The 12,848-nt window shown below is 37.3% G+C and overlaps 3 protein-coding genes across 10 annotated transcripts in view; 2 read left to right on the plus strand and 1 right to left on the minus strand.

The window, feature by feature from the left end:
• LOC124305499 (sodium/calcium exchanger 1) overlaps positions 1-12,848 on the plus strand; it is a 1,112,430-nt gene that overhangs the window by 130,292 nt on the left and 969,290 nt on the right. The window lies entirely within an intron of this gene.
• LOC124305500 (uncharacterized) lies at positions 4,852-6,701 on the plus strand. The gene is made up of 2 exons (XM_046765034.1): positions 4,852-5,214; positions 5,367-6,701. The coding sequence occupies exons 1-2, from the start codon at positions 4,932-4,934 to the stop codon at positions 6,599-6,601; spliced, it is 1,518 nt and encodes a 505-aa protein (XP_046620990.1). The 5' UTR covers positions 4,852-4,931; the 3' UTR covers positions 6,602-6,701.
• On the minus strand, positions 6,594-8,435 carry LOC124305501 (uncharacterized). Its single transcript, XM_046765035.1, has 3 exons — positions 8,076-8,435; positions 7,788-8,000; positions 6,594-7,633 (listed from the first exon to the last, which is right to left on the minus strand). The coding sequence occupies exons 1-3, from the start codon at positions 8,381-8,383 to the stop codon at positions 7,093-7,095; spliced, it is 1,062 nt and encodes a 353-aa protein (XP_046620991.1). The 5' UTR covers positions 8,384-8,435; the 3' UTR covers positions 6,594-7,092.

Genomic DNA, 12,848 nt, shown 5'->3' on the forward strand with positions numbered 1-12,848 from the left:
TAGAATTTAGCGTTACAGTATGTAAGAAACCTGAAGCCTTTTTGCGCTAGTCGCATTATTAATAATAAACAATAGGATAAAAACTAAAAACAAAACCCTACTCAACGGACTAACCGCAATCGTCCTCTACCAAATACAGCGGTAGTCGCCAAATTGAACAATAAACTATTAGACAAAATTTCAAAACAAAATCTTGCTCGACGCGCTAACCGGTATCATCCGCAACTAAATTATGGCGCTAACCGCATCATTCAAGAATGAGCCAAAGAGCAAAATTTCAAAACAAACCATGACTCGACGCGTTAACCGCGATAGTTCACAATTTCACTACAGTGCTAATCGCAACTCGAATTCTTATCTGTCATGACACTTCTCTTGACAATAATCTAATGACGTTCATCGCAACGCCTACAAACTCGGTCCGTATTCACGATCACCCAAAGTTGACAAGTCGCTTCGCTAAACTGAGCTTACGCACGACGATATGCACGACGATACGTGACGAGAGGTGACACTTTTTACGTACGCAGACTCGACAAGACTCCGTGAAACGGAATTTGGCTGCACTCAATTTGACAAAAAAATGACTTAAGGTAGTAGCCCGGTGTGACGGGTTCAAAAAATCGATTTTTTTTTTACATTTTTCGGAAGAAAAACATCTTAAAAATATGCTATAAAAATTTCAGACATAAATTTTAATTATTCTTAAAGTTATGGCTAAAATAAGAGAGCGCGCCGTAGTGTGTATGAAAGCGTGTGACACGCCAGCAGCAGCTGCTCAGACCGTCCCCTCTTTTATTGTCTAGAAGCAAGAATGCGTATTGCATGTGAAGAAAAGAATGTACCGAGCACTTCAAGGTGTAAAAAAAACTCTTACCGAGTACGCAAAAGTGAAAAAACAATTGGATGCAGCTAAGAACACGAAGATGGCCGTAAAAGTGAAGAGTACCGAGGAAAGTGCTCCGAAAAAGCGTAGGATAAAGAGAGACTCGTCGACCAGCGCTGAGCCACCAAAACCTAAACCGTTGCAATTAACTAACAAGATTATGTTAAAAATGTCTATGTACTACGGTTTGGCAACCACCAGAAACTGTCATTCTCTCGAAGAAATGAAGAAAGCCGTGTGGGCTACATTCTACCACATGACATCAACAGACGAAAACCCTCAGCACTCTTACTGCTCAGATTCTTGGTGCAAGTATCAACAGCTCAAAGCGGAAAATCAAGAGAGCACTTATGAACACCCAGTAACGTTTGACGAACAAGTTACAAATCTCATAAAACCTGTGCACGAGTCTTTGGCGTCCGACGATTTATTGAAAAGATGCTTGGGCGGGAACACGCAAAATAACAACGAAAGTTTTAATCACTGTGTATGGAATTTTGCTCCGAAGCATACTTTTACTGGGAAAAACGTTCTGGAAATTGCTACCTATACCGCCGCTTGCATCTTTAATGAGGGTTTTCTACCTGTACTCAAAATTATGGAGACAATGGGCGTTACATTAGGACAAACAGCCAGAGACTACGCTGACGATGTTGACAATGCACGGATTTTGAGGGCAGAGAAAACTGCAGAAGCCAACTCCAAAGAAGCTAGAACTTTACGTAGAGCTCTAAAAGCTGCTGAAAATGACAACTTTGAGGAAACGGAAGGACTGCTCTATGCACCAGGCATAGCTGATTAATGTAAGAAAAAAATTATTGAAAAAAATCTGTTGTCAAAACTTTAAAAGCGTTTTTCTCAAAACCATGTTTTCGAAAGTTCGGGGAATCACTGACTCAAAACTATTCAACCGATTTAGCTAAAAATTTAACCCGTTATTCTAGACACACATATCTAGATGCCGAACCTTTAAAACATTTAATTTTTTAATTATAAACTATTTTATCTAAACAATTTATGAAGAAAAAAAATTAGATTTTGAGAACTTTTTTCACAAGTCCGCCATTTTGTTTTTGTTTTTTTATTTTTATGTATATTTAAGGTTCGGGACCTAAAATGAAGTCTACAGAATAATAATCTCTTTGAATTTTTTATTTCAGATGACTTTGGAAGGCTGTGTGTTTCCCTGAACCAACTCATCTTTTCTTTGAGGACTCCATATTGACGTCAAAAATTTTAAACAAATTAATGTAAAATTAACTTTAAAAAAATTTTTTTATATACTTCAAAACACCAATAAAAACATGTAAAAACTTTAAAACGATAGCATTTTATTTACTTTTTAAAAAAAAATCATGAAAAAACGTCTAAATTTCGGTCGTCACACCGGACTACTACCTTAACTCAAAACCGTAACTCTACTCTAGACTTTACATGAAAAAAATTTACTTTACGCGTTAAAGCGAGAACTCAGGTACGGCCATCAATCAAAGAGATCGGCAAACAAATTTCGAGTGCTCTGCTAACTCAATTACAAACTATATATGATAGAGCTTACCGCTTCGGAGCCACACCAGAAAACTGCCTACGCCAGTTTACGCCAATGTTCACTCAAAAACAATCATTCTTTGCTTTTTCTTCTATAACTCTTTGACGCGACTATCACAAACTGTCGCCAGGACTTAAGTAAAGAGCTTCGCTAATCGAAGCTGAAATCCTCACATGCTTCGAACATAGCCGATGTCCGTCGCGAAAAATTCTTTTGATCCAATTGGTTTTCGTCTTATGAAATTCTTGTAGCCTAACTTATCGCTAACGTTGACTTCCGATGTCGTGGTACGCTTACTGGCTGTCTGGTTCTCCGGTATTCCATCGTTCGGCAGTGGCGTGGTAACGGCTTCGTGAGGCTACATGACGCCAGCATGGTGAGGGGAAGCTTCGGCTCGCCGGCCACCTACGGGAATCTCGTCCGCCTTGGTTTCCCTCGCGGTAGGACTCTACGTCGGCGCTCTGTCCGTAGCCTCGTATAAGGCCCTCCTCTCGTCGCCATCCTCCACGACTGTGGTCCTATGACGCTGTTGAATCTGCCGCCGATCCCGTGTATTGTATCGCATTTTCTCGAGTCAAAAAAAAACTGAACAAAAATCCTGAAAAGTCTTGATCGCCAGCCTGTAAAGTGCCCCCTCTCAGAGTCCCGGATGCGTGACTTGTCCTTGCGCTCTGTTTAGAAATTAGCGATTGCGATCGCGAAATCCCTAATTTTAGGTTCCGTCTATGATTCGGGGAGCAGTTTCGATCGCGCATAAAAAATCCACATTTACAGTATACCTATATACCTATATATACACATTTATACATATATATATATATATATATATATATATATATATATATATATATATATATATATATACATTGCATGGTATTACATGAATGTTTATATATATATCGCCTCTTGAGGATCAATCTGCAACTTCTACAAATACACGGCACATGAACCAAAATAAATTCAAATACAGGTGATGAAAGAAATTAATGACATTGCAGTCAAGACGGCATAAACTTACTGGTGTGTAGACGGTGGTCTAGTGGTGTAAGTCTCCGGCAAAGCATCTCTAGATACCAGGTTCGATACCTGACTCCGTCTTTGATTTTTCAATTCACCCAAAATTTTCGAATTTGCATTCTCTATATATATATATATATATATATATATATATATATATATATATATATATATATATATATATATATCGTTTTCATTTCTTGACTTTATACTTTTAATTCCCACTGACACATAGACCACGTGGGTCTACAATCGAAATTCATGGAACTCAGGTTCATGAACTCTCACTGACCAAATGTATAATACGGACCGTGAGAAGAGAAAAGATGAGCAATTCACAGAGTATCATTCTTAGAATTCAAGTATGCATTTTTGCAACTAACTATCTTGTCAGCACTGCACGGATTGGCCTCTTTAAGACCAATCGTCTCGCACCGAAGTAGTTAAAGTTCAGTCAGGAGTCTCTTCCAGATGTCCCACTGTTGAAGATCCTTTTTGAACCAGGCGGATGCTAAAGAGAATCACTTCAGAAATCAGAAAAGAAAAGAACTAAATTAATTGCAGAATCAATTTAGACTTCAGACCATTCAGAACACTTCAAAATTAAGAATTTTACAGATCACTCTGAATTAGAGAACACTCACATTCAAAACCTTCGAACTTCAGTACAACTAACCAAGTGAATAACAACATTGTGAAACCAGATTTCGAAAATCGATTTAAAGAACATCTTATTGTTAATAAATGTGTACTTTAAATTATAGCGTTGTGTAAAACAAATTATTTCAAGGAATGACCCACAACATAATTCTAAATAGAGACACGCTGCACGAGAAATTCTACTGAGACCTAAACACCGCAAGGTTTGTAAATCAAACTAAAGTCGAAAATCACGCAAGAATCTTGAGCTCATCTTACTAAAAAAAAAAAAAAAAACAGAAAAAACCACATGTAACTGAATGTTGTGTGCCGTTGACTTTTGAGGTTGTGCAAATTTCCCAAAATAATATACTTCAAGATATTACAGCGTAGGTCTGATTGTGAGTCTGCGGCATGTATAATGAATTGGTAAGTTGTGTTTAAAATTCAAAACTGTGAAATACAGCGATATACTTGAATTGATAAATTAAGGTAGTACGAGCGGAGTAGCTAGTCAATTAAAAGTCTATCATTATGAAAATTGGAAAAAGCGATATAAAAATAAATTTAGGTCCAATAACAATAAAAGTACGTAACGAGATTTTTTTGAAAATATGTACCATGCTCATGTGTTGAATTATACGAAACGGAATATATTATATCAACAGTCAGATAAACTCGCATTGTCTAACCAGCTATATCATTTTACAATTCCACCGATATTGAGAACTGACAAAATCAATGAGACATCTGGTGGTACATTTCAAAACTAAAACCGGGGTGTACCGCTCGTCGCAACGTAATGTTTAACATAGGAGGTTTTGATAAATTAAAGAAATAATGAACGAAGAAGGTGTGTTTACGTCTCGCAAACCATCTAAAAGAAGAATTGCATGTTCCGTACATGGTTGTGGAAGTTCTTTCCAAAAAAACCGTGAATTGACATTTCATAAGTTCCCTCAAAAAAATGCACGTTGGGTATACCAGAAAATTTTTTTCGGTAAAATGGAAAAAGTGGAGCAACTAAAAGCATGGAAGAACGCTTTGAGGATTGACTGTAAAATAAATGCTCACATGAAAGTGTGTTCATTGCATTTTCAACAAGAAGACTACATTTTACCGGGTGAGTAAAATTCTTTTTTTGAGGTTATGCATGAGTCAAGTAGCATCTTCTACAAGATATGAATGTTACACTAAGAAAAAATAAAACTGGATAAATACCAAAATAAACAAGTTTTCTTATGATTATTTATGAAACGAATTGATATTTTACAGATATTCCATCCCACGTAAAATATTTAAAGAAGACTGCGATCCCATCACGCAACCTGCCTCGCAGTTCAGTAGAACCAAGGAGAAAAAAAAAAGGAGAGAGCGAACGTGAAAGAAGATTAATAAACAGGAATGATCAGAAAGAAAGTTCAAAGGGAATGGAGCTTCAGCATCTGAAGACTGACACAATTTTGGAAAATATGGAGCACGCCGAAGGGAATCATTGCTGCATCGAAGATGTAATGACAGAGAATGAGCCTGAAATTCAAGTGGAGATAAAATCATTTGCAGATATCGGAGTGCAAGTGAAAAGTGACGACGTGAGACTCAGTTTCGAAATGTTTGTTCAGACCGACGAAGCGTTAAGTACTGCTACGGGGATCGAATCAATAAAAATTCTGGACACTATTGTTGAAATTGCTAGAAAAGTCACTGAAAATAATTCCACATATTCGAATGCGAGAATGAGTCTACGCGAGCGAATTATCATGACATACATAAAGTTGAAACAAAATATCTCATATTCTTTTTTGGCATTAATGTTCAATTGCTACACCGCGAAGCACTGCCAGCGAATATTCGATGAAATGATATCGTTGTTGAGTCAGTGTTTAAAATTTGCGATTGGTTGGCCAACTAAAGAAGAAATCTCGAGAAATTTGCCAAAATGCTTTGAAGATTTTGAAAATGTTCGGGTGGTCCTCGATTGCACTGAAATTTTTATCCAGCATCCTACAAAGCTTTGTTGTCAAGTTTTGACGTATTCTCGCTACAAAGGTTCTAATACGTGCAAGATAATGACTGGTGTAACACCGGCTGGAAATATTTCTTTTGTCAGCAAAGCGTATGGTGGTCGAGCAACGGACGATGATATATTTGAACAAAGCAATATTTTAAGTTTATTGGAACCGGGTGATGGTGTAATGGTGGATCGAGGATTCCGTAAAATTGATGAGCTTTGCGAACGGAATCATTTTAAATGTATAAGACCACCATATTTGAAAGAAAAAACACAATTTTCGAGAGACGAGGCCTTACGCACTGCTAAAATCGCGAAAGCAAGGGTACATATTGAACGCTCTAATCAACGTATCAAAATATTCAAAATTGTCGGTGCTACGATGCCAGTGAATCTTATCCCACGAGTAGAAGATATTTTTATAGTTATATGTGCCACAGTGAATTTATCCTCACCTATCATAAAAGACGATAAATTCATGAATGTTCAAGTTGTTTAAATTTCTCTTTATTGTAACGTATCTTCTGTTTATCGTGACATTTATCTTTCTTATATCATATTGTGACATAATTATAAATAATAATTGCAGTACAATCACAGACTTGTTATTTAATCACAACCTTCTTATTGTCATTATCTTTTCTACGTTTAGGTAATAGCCTAACGCTCTTTATTACTGTTTTCATCGTTGGGACATATGAAATGTACCATTTTATCGTAATACGTTTTCTTCAAGACACTCAACATATTAAAGGTATACATTTCATTAAACGGAACATCAATCACTAGTATGCTCTTATCAAAAGAAGCATATATGACGAAGAAAGCACTTTTTAAATTCAAAACTGCCATTCCCAGTTGAATTTGAGCATAGTGGGCGTGCTTTTCCTTTAAACTAATATTTTTATTTTCAATCACCAGTCCTTTTTTGAACTCAAATTGTATAGCTTCCATTACAGTCTTCGACTTGCCTTTAAAAGGACATTTGATTTAAACTAGTTTCGTAGGAACGTTTTTTTCATAAATTATTCCATCGGGTGAATAAGCGAGCCACGGATTTTGACTCGATATGACTAGGCCAACTTGAATTATTGTTAAATTAAAGGTAGTCTTGAATACTTCGAGAGCCTCACTTTCTGTTTTTTTCCCGTACTCCGTGTACATACTTGCGAAACTTTTCGGATTGAAATACTGGTCGCATTTTTTGTTCCAGTCCGCATTAGTCCTTCTCGTAGCGTACAATGCGTAGCATCTGGAACCTGTAACCCGATACCGTCGCTGCTTTTGCCATTCGGAATATGATTCCTTGCTTCTTTTGCATATCGTTGCGAAATCGTCCTTCATTTTTTGAATTGTTTCCTCGCAACAGCTTCGCTTGACTGTTACGGAAACATTCTTGATAGCATCCATGAATTCACTCCTTTGAAGCGCAAACAAGACTTCGATTGCCTCGTCCAAAGTTTCACCGATACTTGTACCGCCTGCGTTATCCTCAACTGACTTTAATATTACAGGATTGTGTCTTCCAGACCTGCAAGATCGAAAAGAAATCGGATATATTATTAATACGAATATTATATACAGAAAGACAAAAAAATATAAATGAAAATCAAAGTGACAGTGAATAATATTGAGAGCATACCAAAATTCAAATAACAACTTGAATCGACAACATATTTACTTACACATGTTTCGAAAAAGCAGAATTTGGCAAATTTTGCAACAGTATCGATTTTATTGCCATTTCCACATCTTCGCTCAGGGGATTATTGTTGTTCGTGGATTTCAGACATTCGTGTTCCTCCAAAGGGCGAGCCACGTAATTCTGTAGCGTGTCTTTATACTTTTGCTTCCACTGACATTTAATATCAGTGCAAGAAAGTACTGAAATTTCATTTCTAGAAAAAAAAACACAACAGGGTAATTTCGAAGGAAGCTTTGTTTTTGAGCACAATTTGAGGTTATGAACGTACCTGGAACAGAACAGTAGTGCAGCCATAATATGTTTACATTTTTCGCCAAGTCCAGCTTTACACGAACACGTAATTGACTTAACTTCTCCATTTTTCCCCAAAATTCCGTGTATTTCATGAGGAGATCCACGCACATTTGACGTTTGAATACACGACGCCGATATCTCGAAAACGTCACTATCCTCTTTTACGATACCGCAATTTAGTAAATGTTTCGCAGCCACTAAGCGTTCACCCTCTCGAAAGTTTCGATGACTAGGAGTTGAACCAGACCATTGACAAATATCCTGAATAGTTATAACTACCATTGCCGGCCATTCGTATTTATAACTTATATTACATTTACACGGTAAGCCTACTACTACACGGTTTTGACAGGCGACTGCACCCCGGTATGCGCCATATTGAATTAGGCCACGCCTCCATGTCAGATCCCAATAAACGGCCACACTGTACCCAGGCGCTAGAATTTTGGTCGTGTGCTACGTGTATGCCACCACGAAAATTGTTTGCGATTTTGTTATGATTCACGATGAGTCAGCATTGTTTTCATTATGATCAAGGACGTAGCAAAGGACGATTTGTATTGACCAAGTTGCACAAATGGCGAAATAATGTACGCGCATCCAGAAAAAAAAAAGTAGTGGAAAGTGAGGTTATGCCAGGAACGAAAGTTTGCTCTGGACGTCGTATTGTCGAATTTTCTACTCTCGCCCACAATCTTTGGTGCAACTTTTGTAACCGTCCCCTTTCCCTTTGACATATTGTAAATGAGGAGAGATTTGGTCCGGCAAGCCAGTTGGACGTTTTATGTACTCAGTGCAATACAAATCGCATCGTTAAAACGAACAAACGCCAGGCAAATCATCGGTTGTACGCTGTGAATGCTAAAGCTGCTATAGGTATGCAGTGTACCTAATTTTGATGAATCAACTCATTTTCGAGCTGTAGAACTAATTCTCATTTTTTATTTTGCTCTCACTCGAGTCATATTTTAACGACTAACACTAACATTTTCCTTTTACTCTCTAGTGATATTCTCGTGTCTCTCTGCTGTGAAATTTTCTTTCGTCTTTTCATAAATTGCAGCAGTGATCGATGCGGGTATAGGGGAGGCCCAACTGAATACAGTTTTATCTGCTCTTAATATTCCAGTATTGTCTACGACAATGAAACGATACGAGTGACTCGAAGGACACGCAATTGAAACTGTCGCAGAAAATAGTTGTCGGGATTGTATACAAATCGAGAAATCGTTGACTGTCGCTGCAAGCCACGAAACTTTGACACAACAAGCTGAGTTGGTATTGCCGTGGATACATATAACTGTACCGTATAGCTAAAACTTAAATAGTTTCATCGCCGTGCATATCCTACGTAAGTTCATTATTAAGTATCCCATGCTATGTTCCGAGTCGATTTTATGTACACTAGACTGGGCCAAAAAAATTGGCTATTTTTTTTTTTTTTAAATATATTGAGAATATCATTCAGTATGGCAAAAAAAAAATTTCATGAAATTTTAAGCCCTTAATATTAACTTTAAGAGGTCTATCATCGCTATTTTTGATTTTTAGTAATAATTTGATGTTTTACGTCAGAACTGTCGAAATATTGAAGTGAAAAAATTTATGTTCACTTATCCCTTTATAAAATTAAATTCCCTACAAAAAAGGTCTGATTATAGATTTTTGTCAGACAAGCCGTTTCCGAGTAATTAAGGTTAATAAATTGATATAATTTCTTGAGAATTAATCGAGAATTATTACAGCGATAAGTTAGGCTACAAGAATTTCATAAGACGAAAACCAATTGGATCAGAAGAATTTTTCGCGACGGACATCGGCTATGTTCGAAGCATGTGAGGATTTCAGCTTCGATTAGCGAAGCTCTTTACTTAAGTCCTGGCGACAGTTTGTGATAGTCGCGTCAAAGAGTTATAGAAGAAAAAGCAAAGAACGATTGTTTTTGAGTGAACATTGGCGTAAACTGGCGTAGGCAGTTTTCTGGTGTGGCTGCGAAGCGGTAAGCTCTATCATATATTGTTTGTAATTGAGTTAGCAGAGCACTCGAAATTTGTTTGCCGATCTCTTTGATTGATGGCCGTACCTGAGTTAATAATTCATTAAGTACCTTAATGAATTGATATAATTTCTCGAATAATTCTCGATTAATTCTCAAGAAATTATATCAATTTATTAACCTTAATTACTCGGAAACGGCTTGTCTGACAAAAATCTATAATCAGACCTTTTTTGTAGGGAATTTAATTTTATAAAGGGATAAGTGAACATAAATTTTTTCACTTCAATATTTCGACAGTTCTGACGTAAAACATCAAATTATTACTAAAAATCAAAAATAGCGATGATAGACCTCCTAAAGTTAATAGTAAGGGCTTAAAATTTCATGAAATTTTTTTTTTGCCATACTGAATGATATTCTCAATATATTTTTCAAAAAAAAAAAATAGTCAATTTTTTTGGCCCAGTCTAATGTACACCTGTTGATTTTTTTTATCTTAACGAGTCTGATAGGTTAGGAAAAAGAAGAAAATTCTGTGATATTGCATAAGTGGAAAAAAGATCCGACAGCGGACGACCCTGAAGTAGCCATTATCGCATCGTTCGACGCCAGATGGCAAAAAAGGGGAACTGGATGTGCTTATAACAGCCTCTCAGGTTAGTAGTGACGCTTTTGTTTACGTTATTCTATAACATGCCAGCAGTATATTTCCAATTATCTAATAATGCAGGTCACTCATCTCTGATTGGTCATCATTCAAAAAAAATCTTGGGTTATGCGGTGCGAAGTAAGGCATGCGCTACGTGCGCTCGTGGGCATGCTCGAGCTGATCACGACTGTCGTAAGAATTACGAGGGAAGTGCCGAATCCATGGAGCCGGACATGGCGGTCCAAGTGGTTGTGAATAATAACTCGGTGAAAAACGAGAACGTCAGGGTCTCAGTACTTATAGGAGACGACGATTCGTCGACAATTGCGGCTGTACGATGAGAAACTACAACGAAAATCGATAAATGGTCCGATCTGAATCACACGTCAAAGGCTTTGAATAATGCTTTATATGGCTTACATATTTCGGTAAAAATTATTGGATATCTTTCACGATCCTTCAGTTTTGCGCTAAAACAAAATCAAGGCGATCCTGCAGCCGTAGCTTCGGCAATTAGAAATATTGTTTGTCACGCATATGTAGAACGTAATGTCTGTGGCGATTGGTGTGGCTATCAGACTTTGAGAGATAAGTATGAACACAAAGGGCTTCCAAAAGGTCAGCCGCTTGATGATCTTGGACTCCGTGACTCGCTAACATCTATATTTGCTCGTTTTGCTCAAAATTCAGAAAAATTGTCACCGTTTGCTTCGAGCGAGGCCAACGAATCGTTTAATCATACAGTAGCTAGCAAAGCTCCAAAATCGAAATTCTACGCTGGATCGCAATCTCTAAATTTTCGAGTTGCTGCATCGGTGTCGCAAAAAAATATTGGAATAAATTACATCGAAGACGTTCACAAAATATTGAAGCTATTGCCGAGTAGCATAACAAAGGAATTTCGAAACAAAAAGGACGATATCCAACGATCAAAAGTAAAAAAATCAAGAACTGTAGAAATAAAAAAGCGAAGACTATTTAACAAAAATGAACGATCGACAAAGGGAGCATCGGCACAAAGGCGCGAAGGAATTACATACGAAACTGAGAGTGGATTGACCTGCGTCTCTGAGCTCATAACTAAATCAACTGTTTCGTGTAAGCATGCCATTCCATAGCCCGGCGGATAGTTTAAATTGTTTTAAAAAATTGAAACAATCGAATAATTCAAAAAACAAGTATAAATTGTTAAATAAAAAAAAAACTTTTTTCAGGTGAAACTTCTCTACAATCATCCGATTTTCACGATTCCGCAATTGTATTATTGGATTTGGAGACCACAGGATTTTCAAATAAGGCAGAGATATGCTAGATAGCAGCTACCCATCACAGTCAAAAGTTCAACGTGTATATGGTACCATCAAAGGGCAAGTTTCGGGAGGCGAAATGTTTGTGCATGACGCTCAAGTGAAGACTACACCGCCTCGAATGGCACTCGACAACTTCATCGTATATTTACGCAGTATCGGAAATTCTGTCATTCTAGTTGCTAATAACGGTTTCAGGTGAGGTGGTTTTTGATTATCGGAACATTTACTGAACATTAAGACGTATTTAATCCTAAATAATCACTTAATAAAAAGAGTTCTAGGTCAAGCGGATATTTCATCGTACCTCGTGCTTTTACACGTTCATTAAATATTGGGGTATAGTTTTTCATCAAGTTTTATGTTCTGTGATAGGTTTGATGCGCCGATTATACTGCGCTGCATGAGAGAATACGGACTACTACGAGAATCGCAATCGATCGTAAAGGGATTTTCCGATACCCCGATTCTTTTTCGCGATCACCTTCCTAATCGGGAGAAAAACAAAAAGAGTTATAGTCAAATTGCTCTTGCGGAAGATATTTTGGGCTGTAATGCAGCCGAGGGTGCTCATAACGCTGTTAACGACGTGTCAGTTCTGAATCGACTTGTTTCTAGCAGTGCAATCAGCAAAAATGTAATTAAAAGCAAGACAAAAGCGACGAGTGAAATATTACAGGAAGAAAAGATTACAGTTATACGCGCGCGAAATAGAGAATCTTTAGAGGCAATGAAAGAAACGGTATCAGCTGGTATGAGAGGCAATATGAGTAAGGCTGGGATCACGATGCA

Source organism: Neodiprion virginianus, chromosome 5, assembly GCF_021901495.1.
Source record: "Neodiprion virginianus isolate iyNeoVirg1 chromosome 5, iyNeoVirg1.1, whole genome shotgun sequence".
NCBI lineage: Eukaryota > Metazoa > Arthropoda > Insecta > Hymenoptera > Diprionidae > Neodiprion > Neodiprion virginianus.

Bases quoted from the DNA above. Each gene is read 5' to 3' on its own strand.
- LOC124305500 (XM_046765034.1), top strand. From the start codon at position 4,932: ATGAACGAAGAAGGTGTGTTTACGTCTCGCAAACCATCTAAAAGAAGA. The intron at 5,215-5,366 runs GTGAGTAAAATT...GATATTTTACAG, and splicing joins AGAAGACTACATTTTACCGG to ATATTCCATCCCACGTAAAA.
- LOC124305501 (XM_046765035.1), bottom strand. From the start codon at position 8,383: ATGGTAGTTATAACTATTCAGGATATTTGTCAATGGTCTGGTTCAACT. The intron at 8,001-8,075 runs GTACGTTCATAA...TTTTTTTTCTAG, and splicing joins GCACTACTGTTCTGTTCCAG to AAATGAAATTTCAGTACTTT. The intron at 7,634-7,787 runs GTAAGTAAATAT...TCGATCTTGCAG, and splicing joins TCTGCTTTTTCGAAACATGT to GTCTGGAAGACACAATCCTG.